This window comes from Antedon bifida, chromosome 3, assembly GCF_963402885.1.
Source record: "Antedon bifida chromosome 3, ecAntBifi1.1, whole genome shotgun sequence".
Taxonomy (NCBI): domain Eukaryota; kingdom Metazoa; phylum Echinodermata; class Crinoidea; order Comatulida; family Antedonidae; genus Antedon; species Antedon bifida.
Window position 1 is genome coordinate 7,398,964 of NC_136228.1, and position 17,369 is coordinate 7,416,332.

General features: G+C 34.6%; 1 protein-coding gene across 3 annotated transcripts; it reads right to left on the reverse strand.

Moving 5' to 3' along the window:
* Positions 1-9,191: 9,191 nt before the first annotated feature.
* On the reverse strand, positions 9,192-17,035 carry LOC144838827 (NADPH-dependent diflavin oxidoreductase 1-like). 3 transcript variants are annotated; one of them, XM_078694327.1, is made up of 15 exons: positions 16,939-17,035; positions 16,409-16,551; positions 16,082-16,159; positions 15,718-15,815; positions 15,388-15,486; positions 15,115-15,216; positions 14,768-14,965; positions 14,348-14,469; positions 13,908-14,086; positions 13,391-13,546; positions 13,188-13,302; positions 12,909-13,052; positions 12,652-12,770; positions 12,174-12,268; positions 9,192-9,825 (listed from the first exon to the last, which is right to left on the reverse strand). In XM_078694327.1, exons 2-15 carry the CDS (start codon positions 16,544-16,546, stop codon positions 9,681-9,683), a joined length of 1,788 nt encoding a protein of 595 aa, XP_078550453.1. In that variant the 5' UTR covers positions 16,547-16,551; positions 16,939-17,035; the 3' UTR covers positions 9,192-9,680. The 3 variants fall into 3 exon arrangements, with proteins under 3 accessions (XP_078550453.1, XP_078550454.1, XP_078550455.1); XM_078694328.1 differs by having other exon boundaries at positions 16,944-17,015; XM_078694329.1 differs by lacking the exon at positions 9,192-9,825 and having other exon boundaries at positions 12,629-12,770.
* Positions 17,036-17,369: the final 334 nt, after the last annotated feature.

The window sequence follows — 17,369 nt, forward strand, 5'->3', positions numbered from 1 at the left end:
ATAAGTTATGTGAACGAGGGGTATATCTTCTCTAATGAACTGATTGTGTTTTGTACTTCACGCTGGGAATCGTGACTGTTATAGGTGAAATTTAATATAGTTCTTTATTGAGCCATACATGGTGTTAACACAAGTATTTATTTAATCAAGTACACAATATAATATATCATTTACCAATTTATATTATCCACTTTTACTGAATAGATGTCCTATGGGGAGATATTTAATGGATTTCGCCATCGTTTCAGTCGTGGTGTATACATTGTAGCGGGGCTTGATGTACAGTTATACATTGGTGGAGTTGGTATGTTACTTAGGCCAGGGAAGAATGAAATTCACTCTTCCCTGCTTAGGCCTATAAGTAAAATACTTATTTGAAATCTCAGACCTTTGTGTACATCAAACAATAAAGTAATAGTAAAATACTAATTTAGGCCTATGTAGGAAATATTATCAGTATTTGACATCTGGCTCATAGAGAGTTTATTCGAGTCTTGATTGAAAAGAATGTCTATCTTTGTTTTAAACGTCGAATCTCAGACAACGACAATAATCTCTATATGCCTATTAAGGTAAACATTCACTTTAAAAAGAAAACAATGTATTGAATTTTCTTTGAAAATGTGACTGTCTTTTTTAGTAGGATTATAAGACCGTATTGACAGTGTACAGGGATGAAACTAACCGGAAAACATTGGTGAATACGGGTGAACAAAACGCAGACGACACCCATTCAAGAGGTGGGCTTAGTACAGAATGATTGACGCGGTTTACAAGGACACTCTTAACCTCCTTGCTGATAAAAATTTAATCGAGTAGGTCTACTGTACCTCAAAATTACATTTGAAACGATTATTTTGTACAAAATAACACTAGGCCTATTTTTAGTTCGAGATGTTTTTTTTAAATATAGATTTTAGAAGTGTGGATAGTCAAATACACATTGCGGTACGTGACCAATAGGACGCTGTAGTAGGCCTATCCAACCAAAGCACCATTTATAAGCTAGGACGACGATACGCAAGGAGTAGACGCAACGCAAGCAAGTTGACCAATGACAAGCAGCGTATTCGTATAATCCATCGCTTGTGATTGGTCAAATTACTTGAGTTGCGCATACGTTGTTGCGTTGCGTCCTATGTAAACCCCAAGGTTAAATGATGCCAAGATTACTGCAGACAACAATGCCATTTAATTTGTTTGTTTAGCTATCAATGCATTTAGGGATGGATGAGAATTAAGACAAATCAGCGAACATTCATAGATACCATTGGTTTTTGGATTTAAGTCGCCTTGTTGCGCAAGCTTTTCAGGTCCCTTTCACCTGAATGTCCATGGCAGCAGCGGGTGGCGTGGGTTATATACCCCTTCTGTGAAATATCCGAAACATTTTAGCTTTGTTTAATTGAAAAGTTTGTATAATGTCAGCGGGCGGCTGGCTGATCCCCTGCTAGATAACTATGTAATGTTTGTATCATTGTTTTTGTAACACGGTTTCACAATATTAAGGCTAATTAAATTGTATTTTTATCAGAGAGAAGACATAGGAAAGTCTGCGGGACAAAACTGATCTAATAAGCACAGTAACATTGGTAGGGGGTACCATACCCTATGAATGAGACAGTCTAATGCTCTGTCTACACTATCAAACTTATAGTTTGACAAAAATGTGTGATGTGCCCAAATAAATAACCGTAATAATTCAAACTCGAGAGTCGCATTATAACATAAATGTAATGTTAGTTTGCTGTATGTCAATTTGTCATTTTTAGATTTGTACATATTTTATATTTGAATGAACTTCTACATGGAATTTTATATTTTGTTATACTTTTTATATTATAATGTAAATTTGGCGCAATTCATATTAATCTGCAATGCCACTTATATTTTTAATAAACCAGAATTGAAGTATACCCTTTTTATAGACTTGTCCCAAGTCTGTAGGTATGAAACGCCAAAATATTTATCTTTTTACTAATATTAAGTCAAAACTCTGTCTGGAACCTAGACTTTTTTTTTACAGTATAGACAGTTTTGTAACTGAAATAAAAGTTTGGGCTTTATCTCTTGCATTGCATCACATCATCACTGTGATTTCGGTTTAAAAGCATCAAGTAGAACCCATTTAGACGTAAATCGGAACTCTGCGGCTTAGTTTGACACATAAACCCAATATGATTTTAAAATATATGTGGTATTAATTAATAAAAACAATATTGCCCTCACGAGAGGTTTATTTTGTGAGCTTTGTAGCGGCTATTCGGTGACCACGGAAACGATGACTTCGCGTGACGGCTCAGCGGTGTTTCGTTAGCCCAGCAATCAGAATATAATTAACCAGCCTGATCTTCACAGAGGATGCCTAAACAGGCTAATATTTTACGAAAGTAAATAAAACTTAATATTTGTAAATGGAAATTATTAATTCAACAAGTAGCACAGTGTGTTGCTAAGAATCTCTTACATCCTGGGGTTAGGAAAAAGTTAAAACAGTTGTGGGATCCGCGTACTTCCCGGGGTTATGAAGCAGTTAAAACAGTGGTTGCTTTGTAGATACAGTTGCTTTCATTTATGTTGTGACGTAATGCTCGCTGAAAGTAAAAATAAAATGGATGACGCAGGGGAACAGACGATGGATGAGAGATGAGTCAATGGATTTTGTACAGTCAACCCCAATATAATTTTAATAACTGGATGGATAGGCTCACACAACACGATCAAGAGGGAAAACTCTATATATACTGACTTCAAACATTTTTAGAAACCACTCCATAGTATTATTAAAATATCTTTTGAATATGTTGAATAAAATATTAAATTTTGACAAACGTATATAATTATTAATAGCATGATAATTGTATTTTACTACTGTAGAGTATTTACTCATACTAATTACTTGTGTGTGTTCTCAATGTACTTAGATAAAGTGCAAAGTTAAGTCAGACTTAGGGCAAACATCTGACCAGTTGTATAATTGCATTACTTTACTTACTGCCTGCACTGTGTACTTACTTAATCTGTTAGGGCGTCCTCTAGAACCATTTAAAAGTTTTTTTTTATTTTGGTGGCGCTGCCTCAAACCGACTTTACTAATGGTAGCCAATCAGAAACAAGATGGATGCATGATTTACTAAGCAATATTTTGCTGTAAAATACATCGTTTATTATTTGCATATCATGCCCGGTATCCGATCAAGTAAGCCTATCATTTCGTGTTAGAAAAATCAACATGATATTTTTGAGCGACCGTAATTAATATAACGGGTTTTTTTCATTTGTCATACTGTTGTCTAAATAACTTTACCGCCCACAAGAAAATATCTAATAACGTAAAGCGATTTATCAAGTTTAGACTTAGGTTTGAAACCAGCCAGGCTTAGGCTAACGATTTATGTTAAATGCATTAGATTTATGGACCAAGAATATTAAATATTTACAACATAGAAAATCCTATTTCATCAAAAGACGTGAAGTGACGTCATCAGGATTAAAATACCTCCAGTTCGTGTTAAGAGTCAATTAATATAGATTAATTAAAGAAGGGACAAAACCGATATACATATCGTTACAATATTGATATAGGCGTGCGTATATTCTCATGGGTTATGTTATTATTTCCATCGAAAAAATATGTATTGTCGGCCGCGTATTTTTTCTCGGAAAATCCGATAGATTGCAATATAGCTGATATTTCCTAGCAGCTTAGCCCTCTAAAGCACCCAATAAAATAGATGGATTTCGAACCGAGTGCTGACGTCACCATTCAGCAGTCAAATAACCAGACTTGATCTGTGTTAATGTTTATGGATATTCTTATGTGCTCCCTAAATTGTTTAGGGAGTACTCTCTCGGATTTTTAGAGGAAAATAATTCGCCACGGTCCTAAGCCAATTAAAGCTTGATTCCCACTTAGGACGCAACACAAAGACGTTTGCCTCTCTCCACCCAGGTGTATAAATGGTTACCCGGTTAGATCAAGACACGACTTTGCGCTGATTACTAGCTGCATTATGGGAGTATGTTTCCATACGTATGTGGTCAAAAAAATTACTGGGGTAATAATTTGAAGCGCGTAGAAGCATTGTGCAATAAGCGCTATAAGAACGAATATTATTATTATTATTTATTTTATTATTAAGCGATGGATTATTCGGACTGTCGCTTGTCATGAGTCAACCCACTTGCGTTGCGTCTACGTCCTTGCGTTGCGTAGTGGGAACCAGTCTTTAGGACGCAACGCATGGACGCAAGTTTGACAAATGAATGACGCGATGCCTTGTCATCCATCGCATGACAACTTGCGTAAAAACTTTTTGGGTCAATCAAACTTTTTCTCACGTGCCTGAAAAAAATACAAAGTTGCAAAAATAAACTGTCTTCACATTACCGCAGTCACAGCTTCTGATTTCATCGATAGGTAGAATTGTGTTGTCCTGATCACAGCAGCTTAGCACACCTCGGATGCCACACAGGGAGACCGATCTAGTCTGCAGCTGGCACCTGCATACTGAAGATTTTATCTATTGCCATGCGCACCTCCCTCCCTGTGCGCAAAAGATAGTCCCACTCGGGATACCACTCACCCGCTCGGGACTGCACGGGTTAGTGTGGTAGTGTTTGTATAAATTTTAAACACGAAACTACAATAATATTATTGTTTTCCTCAAGCGGGTACAAGGAATGAAATGAAAACAGTGCCCAGGGCAAGCAAGTGATAGGGCGGGAGCAAGGCCGTGCAATCGACAGGCGTATGTGGATTGTTCATGACATAAATGACGTGGTACGCGCTGGGGGTGATTTGTATGGAAGCAGGGGTCCGGAGTAGGACAAGAAAAGCCGCGAAAGGGTATGCCAGTGGGTAAGATAGGAACGATTAACGTCCTCTCTCACGTTAAGACGCTGACATTTCTCAGGCCTAAGAAGTATCAGTTTTAATAAGGTGACCCAAATACAACTGACTATCATGAACTGCGACAAAAACTCAACTTTACGACAAAGAAAGGTCGTATGTTGGCTAGGAAGTTGAAAACGCCTGTAGAATAACAAAATAAGGTCTTGTGTAATTCACAGGTTGTGACATTGACTGACACGTAAACTATCCTGTCCTAAAATAAGTCCACTTGTTGACCAACGGAACAAAGGTCTACTCCTCTAAACCGTTTAGGCTAAAAGTTAACTAGCGCATTATTTTAGTTAATAATTTGTTCAAATATTATAGTTGTAACACTCCGGGAATTGCGAAAAAACAAGAAATAAGAGCTGAGTATAAACTTAGCCTTAGCCGACGCATGGCCACTGAAATCGAACGGAATTTGCAGGCCCATTCGATGTTACTGTATATACAGTATCATTTTAGGACCACAAATAAACCTTTTAAAAAGTCAGAAATAGAATCTACTCATCAGGTTTGTCAAGTTCGTTAATCTGTGGTGTTTTAGTTTAGGAATATATATGGATGTTCCATCATTAGCGTAAGATGTTCATAATAAGTCTAGTCTTCATTTTGTCTAAAGCTCTGTCTACACTATCTAGTTTGACAAAAAGAAGTGTCACATTTTTTCTCTCATAAAGTTTGATAGTGTAGACAGAGCCTTAAACACAAAATTGTAAATCATCACGGGTCCGTGTCAATACCATGTTTCCTCTATTCATTTTAAGGGATACAGGGGGAAGATGATGGGTGGTGGGGTGGATGTGAGTCCGTTTTATGACACAAAAGAGGAGAACATACAACAATGTTTTATTAACAATCACAGCATCCATGTTGAACTTTAATTAGTATTTGTAAGCAGCTACAAGGCAGCTGCCCACCTGAATAAGTGAAGTTGCGGCAAAAGCTTAATAAACAACCATATAACAACACAGATTTACCACCACAGGGCTTAGGCTGGCTCCTGTAATTCCTCGCCCGAACCATGTAACTGGACATACACGTGAGTAGGCAGACAACAGATTAATTTACAATGTGTGTTGAGAGAGATATGATAGTTAGAAGAAGGAAAACATTGATTTTCTTGTTTTGTTAACAAACTCTGTCTTTCCCTCTTTCATTTGGCCGAAACTAAATCTCTGTTTAATTGGTTCTTAATAACATGATGATAGATAAATCGACACGAGACTGGAGTTGTTAACGACAACTTCTGTCCAATCATGAGCTGATTAGAAAACATCATTAATGTCAGCTTATGCCAATCAGAACAAAAGAAAAAACAACAAGCTTTGTATTGATACAATTGGCCTGCGAATGGACAGTACTCATCACGTGCTTGAGCGTACGTCAGGTATTTTAAAGCATATGTCCGAAGAATAATGTTTGATGTCCAAATTTAAGTAATAATTGTAATCCCTTGTTCATTTCTTGACTCATTAAGTGGCTATTGACGAATGCATTGTTGTTAAAAATAACAAACCAATAAAATTGACTATGTAGTGGGTAAATAGGCTCATTAAAGTACGGGTACCCCAGTATTGAAATCTAAAATTGGTCCTTAATATGCTATGAATGTGCTCATTAGGCTCCAGATTTTATGAACATCGAGTAGGCCTACCATTGGTAATTTGTACACATTTTTATTGAAACCCGACCGCATACATTAATTAGGACAGTAGGCCTAATACGTTTCCTGATTTAGTACAGTGCGGGCCTAACGTGTGTCTCGAGTTTGATTTGGTTCTAATTTGGTTATAATGAGCTGAAGGAGAAAGTTTCCAACAAAAAATTGTAAGGGCGTGTGGCGCAGTGTGTTGGATGTTGGATTAGGCCTACTGATCGTGGTTCGAATCCCACTCTCACCGCATTGCTTGTATTCTTAGGCAAGCTACTTTACTTACGTTTGCCTCTCCACCCAGGTGTATAAATGGGTACCCGGTTAGATCAAGACACGACTTTGCTCTGATTACTAGTTGCATTATGGAAGTATGTTTCTATACGTGTTTGATCTAAAAATGACCGGGGTAATAATATGAAGAGCTTAGAAGCATTGTGCAATAAGCGCTGTATAAAAAAAACGAGTATTATTTATTATTATTTGTATCCAAGGAAGAATATGTTCATTTTAGGTAATTGTTACTTGTTTGCCATTAAAAAACGTTTCTAAAGAATGTTGTTCCATGTCTTCTTATGCATAGTCTTTATAGGCCATAGTAACCATGTATACAAATACAATATAGGCCTAATAAATAGGTTCAAAGGCTCTTGTCCCCCAAAAACATGAACAATGAAGATTAAAGATTTTTCAGTAGAAAAACAAAAATAATATGTTTTCACTTATAAAAAGACAAAATAACCGGTTTAAACCAAAAACCCATTGACTCCCAGTCAATTTGACTATATTTTTCTTTGAATTACCGGTACATTTTTTTAGGTAAATACATTTTTTTTCGATCCAAATTTTTGATTAAAGTGAATAATTATTATGTGACAATAAATGTCATATTCAACAAAACAATGTTTTAAAATTATTTTTCAGGGGACAATATATCTTTAATGCAAAAAATCTGTCAGAAAAACAAAGAAGTCAATCAATTTAGTCAGAAGTCACAAACCAATTTAATTAATTTGTAAAGACAATCCCGCCACAAGATTCTCATCTTTTTGGGATCCTGCCTTCGTCCATTTTCTAAATTATCTCTTGTCATTTTTGTTTTTTTTTTACTTTTTGTCTTTTGGACGTTAATAAATGTATTTTGAATTGAATTTAACCATGCAAAAGGCAAAGTATAGGCCTATATTCAATAAGGCCTACAGAAAAATATATTATTAATCATTTGTCTAATTTCATGTAGACTTGAATGATTTCCAGTATGAATATCTTCTTGTGACCTCACGCATTCACACTTCTTATTAATTAACAGTTTGAAGACAAAAGTTTTTAATTGTCAGTCGATAACACATAAGCACATAATTACTAAATGGTCTAATTAAACACTAATGAAGCGTTATTTCTGAACTCAAAATGATGTCTTTGGCCTGAAGATACATGACAATGAGTAAACTAGTGTTCTTCATGTAAGGTTGCAAATCATTAAAATTGTACCCGAGAGAATTATGAAGTTATGTAACTGTATTTAATTGTCACGAGGATCATTGGCAGAAGATCGAGATACTTTAACAATTAAAATGATTTTTTAAAATAAATGTCGTGACGACCCCGCCGGATAAATGTAAAGTCGCTTGTTTAATTTAATGCCTATTTATATCGGCAGATTCAGAAAAAGCTAGGCCCTAATCACTCCTAAAAGATAGCCTAGTGATTCAGCGTCAAATTTGGGGGTGTTTTTTTTCTTTGCGATCGGTTTTCGGAGATACCACTGACGGAAACGGTAGGGTAGGCCTACCAAATAAAGATTGATTTTCTTTCATTTCACTAATTATTCATAATAAATAATTAATGTAATATTTATGATACTTTAAAGTATCGTTTTTTTAATTTTTAACAACAAAACAGAATCACCTTACTATCTCAATTAATTGTAATAAGTTTTGGTTGAGACATGGGTTTCAGCCGGACTCCGTACCCAGTGAAGCTTGGGATAGACCTACTACGGTAAGACCAAATTTTTTTTTTAATCTGTTGAATTGTTTAAAAAACTATTGATTCCAAAATTACATTACGCTAAAATAACGTCTACCTCCGTTTTTCGATTAGCATAGTCTTTTACATTAAAAGTCGACCTGTAGTTACGTCTTTCGTAAATCGCATAAAACATGGTGTAAAAGGTGTTTTGTTTTGTGCATGTTACCTGGCGAATAAGATAACCCCGACAAATTACACATTCTGAAGATTAATTTAATAGATAATAATCAGTGACAGAGTTGCCACAATTTAGCTTGTTAACTTCTCAAACGAATAACACGCCCGTGCTAGCCTTAGGCCTAAATCGCCCTTTTTAATAGGGACCCCGCTGAGCACATAATAGGCCTGTGAAGTCAGCAAAAGTCGCCGGCTAGATTCTCTCTCTACCTTCTGTTTCGGATACGATTTCTTGTGTAGTAGTAGTCAATTAATTATTGTTTTTTTGAAACGTTGTATCCAACGTTTTTATTCTGTATTGTCTGGTTGTATGTTAGATTGTATAAATTGGAAATTGAATGAATTATAAAAAAGCTACATCATTGATTCCAACTGAGTGTGCTCATTACAGTACTCATTTATATAAAAATATAAACGCTTCCATTTTTATTAAAACTTACTTTATTATAGTTATATAGTCAATATGCACCTATTGATAGTTAATCATATAATGATTATTATATTTCATTATTTTTGTTAATATTCATATTGCAGCTAGTGGATTGTCTAGTGTTTTGCTGACAATGGTAGGATACCTCTGTTGTGCTGGGTACATTGAGGGACTATCTGCAAGTAATTCATGGAGATAGGCTCAACATTTATTTCTAACTTGGCTTATTTTGCAGTAATATGTTTTTTTCTAATTTTTTTTAGGGTAAACTTTTTTGCATTTCTAACTTTGCTTACTGTATTTTGCAGTAAGTTTTTTCTCAATTATTTTAGGCTAGAGTTTTTTGTTTTTTTTTTTTTGCTCATCCCACTTAATTGTATTCTGTTACTAGTCAATAAATCTTATTCACTGTAATTGACAACAAATATCTTCTTCACAGTCCATCTACCACTATTGACGTTATCTGCCTAAAGTCATTACTAAGTTATCATTTCTCAACTCCATGTTTCTTTCTGGAAGCGTTTAACTTTCTCCAAATTATTAACGTATTCGGTAGCTTGTTCGATGGTCATGTGACCTTCCTGTTGAATAACCTCCTTGAGGGCATCTGTTACTCCATTCGGCATCTGTTTGGAATTTCTAGATCAAAAAAACAATGCTGTTTTGTTGGTGGTATCTCTTATATTATTTCAAACGTGATGGGATTATAGAGGGCGCTAGACATGTTATAGAAATCAAAGTTTGTCATGGATAAGGGCACCATTTCGATTTTTGTCTGAAAACTAAAGTTTACAAGAGTACAAGTATACATATGAAATAGTTAAAACTTGGTCTAGAACCGAGATTAGTGGAGTCGGCCGGGTTGGTGAACATCAGTCCAAAATACGCAGAATTTTTTCCAAAATACGTCAACTTGAGGGCGCTATATTAATCCAAAATACGCGAGTCTTTCCAAAATACGTCAAGTTGAGGGCGCTATTCATTTTCCAAAATACGTGAATTGTCCAAAATACGTCAAATTGAGGGCGCTATTCATTTTCCAAAATACGCGATTTGTCCAAAATACGTCAATTTGGAACCGCTACTAATTTTCCAAAATACGTCAACTTGAAGGCGGCAAACTTTTTTCCAAAATATGAGAGCCTTTCCAAATGTATCATATTGAGAGTTTAATGTATTAAAAAAAAGTTTCTTAGAGTAAAACAAACAAGTACATTTTAGTTATAATTATTGGAAGGCAGGTTTTTTTTTGTAAATAAAATGCCATAGAGTAGCCAATTATTATTTATTACTGAATAAAAACAAATATGTGCCAACATCAGTCAATAGACAGTGCCTATAATATACATTAATAATGTCTGAACGATGTACGATTTCATTGCCAGACGTACCGTAGCTAGTTTAAATGAGGCATAAACCGGCTACAAAAACAGCATGTACAAGTATAGTCATAGGTATGTGTTATATATTTGGTGATCTACAAAATTGATATTTTTCCCGAGCTCGACAGACCAACATCGCTTTCAATTTAATGTACTGTATGGTCTAATACAAGTTACCTAATCTGAAATCTAACATAATAGTTATTTCATATATAATAATAAAAAGCATATGGTATTGTAATTAAAATAATATCAATAATTGGTTAGAAGAAGTATTTTGTAATATATTAAAATTGAAATAATAAAAAGAAACAAGAATAAAAATACTTTAAATGATTCAAAATGAAATCGTTATATCGTATGATTTTAATTTATTTTAATTATTATCACGACGTAATTTAGTTGATTTGAGAAAATATTTCCATCAAAAATAGTAACTGGTTATCGTATTTTTGTAGGATGAAAACTTTGTATAACTTTGGTTGTTTTCAGAAAAAAATGTAAGGCTACAGGACCACCACTACCAAATGATATAACCTAGTATAATCATCTAGAGTATTTTTATTCTTGTTTCTTCTTATTATTTTAATTTTAATATATTACAAAATAACATAACTTGCATTTTCCTATAGTTAAGTATACCAATTATACTATATGCCTACACGTATACTTAATATTGCTTTTTGTGACAATATAGATATAGGCCTAACATACAACAAATATTGATATATATTATTGCCAATGAGACTACTACACAAGACCTATTATCTAATATGATACAAACTGAACTTAAAACTTACCAAAATGGTTCTCCTTTTCAATGTTGAAGATACAATCCTTTATAGTATTTTTGAAAACAGCCTCAGGTTCGAATATTTTGTGTAAAATTCGCGTATTTTGGAAAACTGTGCCTTCAATTATGTCGGATAACTTTCTATTCTACAAAAGTTGTTTTAAGTTGGATAATTTTCCTATTGTTAGAAAATTAATATAGTACTAGCCTCAAGTTGAAGTATTTTGGAACAAGTGCCCCAAAAATTATTTTGGAGATGTTGTGTATTTAGGAAAATTAATAGCGCCCTCAAGTTGATGTATTTTGGAAAGACTCTCGTATTTTGTGTTTAGCATAGCGCCCTTAAGTTGACGTATTTTGGAAAAATTCTGTGTATTTTGGACTGATAGCGAATAATAGGTGGATAATTTTCCAATTTTTGAAAATTAATAGTGGCCTCAAGTTGACGTATTTTGGAAAACTACTAGCGCCCCAAAATTTGACGTATTTTGGACAAATCGCGTATTTTGGAAAATGAATAGCGCCCTCAAGTTGACGTATTTTGGACAAATCGCGTATTTTGGAAAATAAATAGCGCCCTCAAGTTGACGTATTTTGGACAATCGCGTATTTTGGAAAATGAATAGCGCCCTCAACTTGACGTATTTTAGAAAGACTCGCGTATTTTGGATTAGTATAGCGCCCTCAAGTTGACGTATTTTGGAAAAAATTCTGCGTATTTTGGACTGATGTTCACCAACCCTATTGGATTAGTGTGTACAGTACTATGTATTTCAAAGTTGTAAAGATACCATTGTTCTGTTTCCACTTACCCAGCAATAAATAAATATGCATCCCTAGAATTAATCAATTCCCACAAGAGGGCGCCATTCTCTTTTATCGTATGCTGTACATATACTTTATCTTCCTAGAAATTAATAAATTTAATACTTAAATATCTTATACTCATAAATATATGAGCATGGGTAATAATATTGTAACAATTTAATTTAAATTAGGTTGAATATATTTCTGATGATGAATGTACTGCGTTATACCAAAGCAATCTAACAACAGGCCACTGAGCTCGCCTTGTCAAGATAGGAACTCGTAACAGTCCTTTGATCTTATGTCTGGCTGCAACAAATACCAACAGTACTGTACTATGTACATATTCTCCGTGGCACATTGTCTGTTAAGGGGAGTGGAACTGATCGTGTTGCAGCCACAGATAAACCATTTGATCTCAGGAGCTCAGCATCCTGTTGTTAGATTGCCTTGGTTATACCTAATCTCTACCATATTTCAGACCTGATCTCTTGAAAATGCTGTAAATAATCTAAGAATGTTTTTCTCTTCAAAATGTTTCCAGTCTTCCTTGCATAGGAAATCTTTTGCTTCATAGCGGCAACCAAAAAACAATACATTATCTGTAAATGTGTAAAAAAAATATAAATATAAATTGATTACTTTGTTTTGAATCACTATAACAATACAGTAAGTATTTCAGAAGATTGTGTAAAGAACCAAAACCATATTTATAAATAAAACAAAAACATAATATATACCTTTTATACTTTCTTTAGCTCTCTCTTGTAGGAAACATCTGAAAGGAGCACAGCCTGTTCCGGGTCCAACCATTATTACAGGGGTGGGGTGCGTAGGAAATTTAAAATTGCTTTTTGTCACCCATATTGGTATCCGAACTTCACCTTAAGTAGGAAAAGGGGAACAAAGATTATGCACCACTAGTTTGATAGTGTAGACAGAGCTTAATATGTCTGGTTATTCCAGAATATTTTGGAGAGTCCGGTATTGGGATAGTTGACTGTATTACCATTACCTACCATTTTGTAGATTTAAATTAGCCAGCCAATTTGAGCATAGTCCTTCCCTTGGTTTCACCAACTTACTCCTGTACATAACCACTGCCATGAGGATGTGCAACTCCGTTGGTAGAGCCTACAAGATGATTTTGAAATATAACTTTATTGAATTCAACCATGCGTTTATTTTTCTTATAGTTCTCTTATATTTCTAACTCTGTTACCTTATTAGATGATGCTATTGAAAAGGATCTAGGTTTGATGGCTGGTATTAAATCCATTAGGTATGTTAATGGCACTTTGCTAATTGTCTTGTGAAAGTCTTCCAACACTTCTAAAATGGTCCTCCTTGGTCGATTGCAATATGAAAATAGTTCTTCCTATGATAACAAAAAAGTATTATATTAAAGTATTTACTCACTTCAGCTGCAATGTTGCTCAAAAGTTGCTACATAACATTCAAGACACTAAATTGTTAGTACATGTAGTACCATACTTCTTTATGAGGACTCTTAAGCTCTGTCTACCTATCAAATGTTATATGACAAAAACATATGATGTGCCCATGGACCATATTTGAGCATATACTGCCATATTTTGGCACATCACACTTGTTTGTCAAACTAATTTGATAGTATAGACAAAGCTTTAGTGTGGTCTTTAATAAGCCTTTGTCAATTATTTATTGCATTCTTGTTCTCTTTATCTAGAAACATTCATTACAACCCCCCACACAATTACCTGCCCTTCAGCAGTACAGAACTCCTCTAGCTTTTCCTTCTCCATCTCATCATCAGAGAACAATGCAAGAATTTCAAAGAATGATCGCCTTGGAATGCTATTAATATCTAGGTAGCTTTGAACAAGTTGCCACACTGTACAATGTGACTGAAGAAGCCATGGATGAGGTAGTGGATGGTCTGAAATAAGGAAGAAAAATATAAATTTTAAACCCATTTTTGGACATTTTTTAAATTTTTTTTTATAGAATAATGGTTACTGTATATCCTCGGGTCTAATACTACCTCCTACTATATGTCTTATTTCACAAACGGGAATATCCCCAGGTATAGTCCCAGTACAGTATTGACTTTTGATCTGGATGTAGGCCTTTTTTCCTGAACCAGAAATCACCCATATTTATATATGTATTATACCAGAGGATATACAGTATATCTTACCAGGATCATTTGAACTAATTTGAATATGTTGATTAGAGTCTACTTGCACCATGTTTAGGAATCGTTGAACCGTATCTGCGGAATTCTGCGGCTGTATATGGACCACATCTCCAGGATCATAACTGTAAAATTACCAGTAATATTATTGTATTTCTGTAAATGATTTTTTGGTGGGAGTCTGAATATGTAATAAAGTATAGTAAAACCCTCCAATAAGGGGACACCTTCAGGATCCAACAATGTGTCCCCTCAATAGGGTGTCTCAAAAATACAGTACAACCCCTCCTTTGGAGCACTTTTATTCCCATGAAATTAGCAAGGTAGTATAAATACTTTTAAACTACCGTCAACCACTATAAAGAAAACACCTATTAAAGGGACACTTTGTTTGGTCCAGAATGGGTTCTACTGTACTGCCACCTTATGCCAGAGTTAGCTATATCCATCTTAACTAGTCGGACATCTTGGAAATGATCAACTGCTGTTACACGATCATTTGAAATCACCCTGGCAAAGAATGGATGAGTCCGAGACTGGGAGATTCCATTTTGAATTGGGTGGGATGAATTTTCATCTGTTTGATCATCACTAATATTTAATCTGTAGTATGGATCAGGTCTATAAAAGAAAATGATAAGGTGTATTAATGGAGAGATGAACAAAATGTATGTTATATGTAATATAAAATTCATTTGCTTAGGGAGTTGAATCTGGGTCAAAGAGGTCAGCAAAATTTGTGCTTGTTTTTGTTTTTTTTTCAAACTTACATGTGGTCTGGAGGTAGGATTTTGACATCAGGAGGAAGAGGATATAGATTTAAAAGTTTTTCCCATAATGCTTTTAACCACGGATCAACAACAGCATCAGAACTGGAGAAAAAAAAACATTACCATATTTAATAACTATAAATTAAAACATGAAATTCATCCTGCCAGAGATCGAGGCTACCGTACCTACTCTAAAGCATGCAGATCATCCGCTAGACTCAGTACAGGGGAACAATGGATTTTCCTCCCAGTAATCTAGGCTAGGATACCTACCCTAAATCATGCATATCATCTGCTAGACCCAGGGGAACAACAGCTTTTCCTCCCAGTTGCTGTAGTCTTCTGAACAGTTTTTTAGCAATATAATTGAACCTGTAACAAAATAAATCAAACTTTTATATATTTTGTTTTCATCTCTATAAATCGCCATAACTAACAATACTCTCATAAATATGATCACACACACCACGGTAAACTTTATCACCATCATGCCATCAACATAATTTATTATCATCAGACACTACCCACATCATCCTCCTCCTCCTAATAATCATTAGCTTTGTCATCCTCATCTTCTATCATCCATCTTTCTCTTTAACTTACTTCTGGTAGGAGGAGTCACCGAGACCAAGAACAGCAAACTGAATATTGTCCAGTGAGTTTACAGGTAAACCTCTTCTCATTATGAACTTCCAGAAATTCTTTTAAAGTGAATCAAACAAACACATTCTAATTTTCAACCATGGATTATTATTATCAATAAAGCTTTGCCTACACTATCAATCTAGTTTGGAAAAAAAAGGTGTGATGTGCCCAAATATGCGATATACATCATATCGTGTCCATGGGCACATCGCATTTGTTGTCACATAAAATGTAGTCAAAGCTTTAAAGGTCTAATCAAAGATACCAATTAAAAAATAACTTGTTGTTAGAGAGTAATATTTGAATTTATGGTAATACTTGCTTTCATATTTTGTGGTTCTTCACCATCTCCTGTAGTTGAGCACACAAAAACCACTAAAGTTTCGTTGATAAGGTTTGACTAGAAATAAAAAAAAAGAAGCTGGCTTTTTACAAGTTGCCTCATTAAAGAATTTGAATGATTTAACAATTTAAGTTTAGTTGAGTTGGTAAATACAATTGGCAAATGGAAAGAAGCCACAACAGCTACCAAAAGGTTTGATGGATAGAGTTCCTATCACGCAGTATATTTGTAATTAAAAGTAATATTTAATTTACATATGATTTCACTAACTAGACCTGTAATATTAATTATTATAGGCCTACTTACAATAGGGTATGAATCAAGAGGCATCACCCTTGTATGGTAGAACCGTCTCCTTGCTTGCCTAGTTGCTCGTTCCGCAACATCCTCAGCTGTTCCGGTTTCACTTCCATAAAGTATAACTATCTTTTCCCGAATGTCCATTGTCGCTACACATAAAAATAAATAATTGATGAGTAAAGTAAATGATAATGTTACTGGATTAATCAACTTAAATTTATTATTTTCCCCAACTTGACCAATCTGACATATCACCACTAAAATTTCCCAAAAAAGAACATAAACTACAACAGAAATTTTGTATTTCAACGAAAAGCCCTCCCTGTAGAAATAAAATGATCACTTCCTTTAAAAAGTTTGCCTCATGCTTACACACATTTATTGCCGGGTAGGCCTCCTCTAATAAGCCTAGGCCTGGGTAGTATGTATTATTTTAGGGCCTACAGTTATATCCTAGATAGGCCTAGTTATTTTTTATTAGAAATAGGTTATTAACGAAAAACAAACAGTTTATTATTAAATAAAACAACCCACACCTTACTATTAATTAAATCTTAATTACTACAAACACAAATTTTAGGCCAAGTCATGGCAAGTGTGTTTTGTTTATAAAAATTATTATAAAACGGTAGGGCGCCCTCTACAGACGGCGCGTTTGAACGACGTTCTTCAAAAATAAAATATTCCGACATTTTCTGGACCCTCTGTCTATTGTTTTTCAATTTAAACTCTGGTAAGCTTACGATACCTACAAGATTTTTAGACTGTTATGTGAAATTATAAGTAATGATAAGGATGTAGTTTGTAGAAAATAAATAAAGTTATTTTTATGTGAATTATTAGCTTCGAAAGCTAGGCCCAGTGAGACTGCTTTCACACAAGCTTATTTGCAGCGGGCAACCCGCCGTATGAGAGCATCCGATATCACGTGTAAAGAAGATCTTCTAGGGCCTAGCCTAGAACTGAT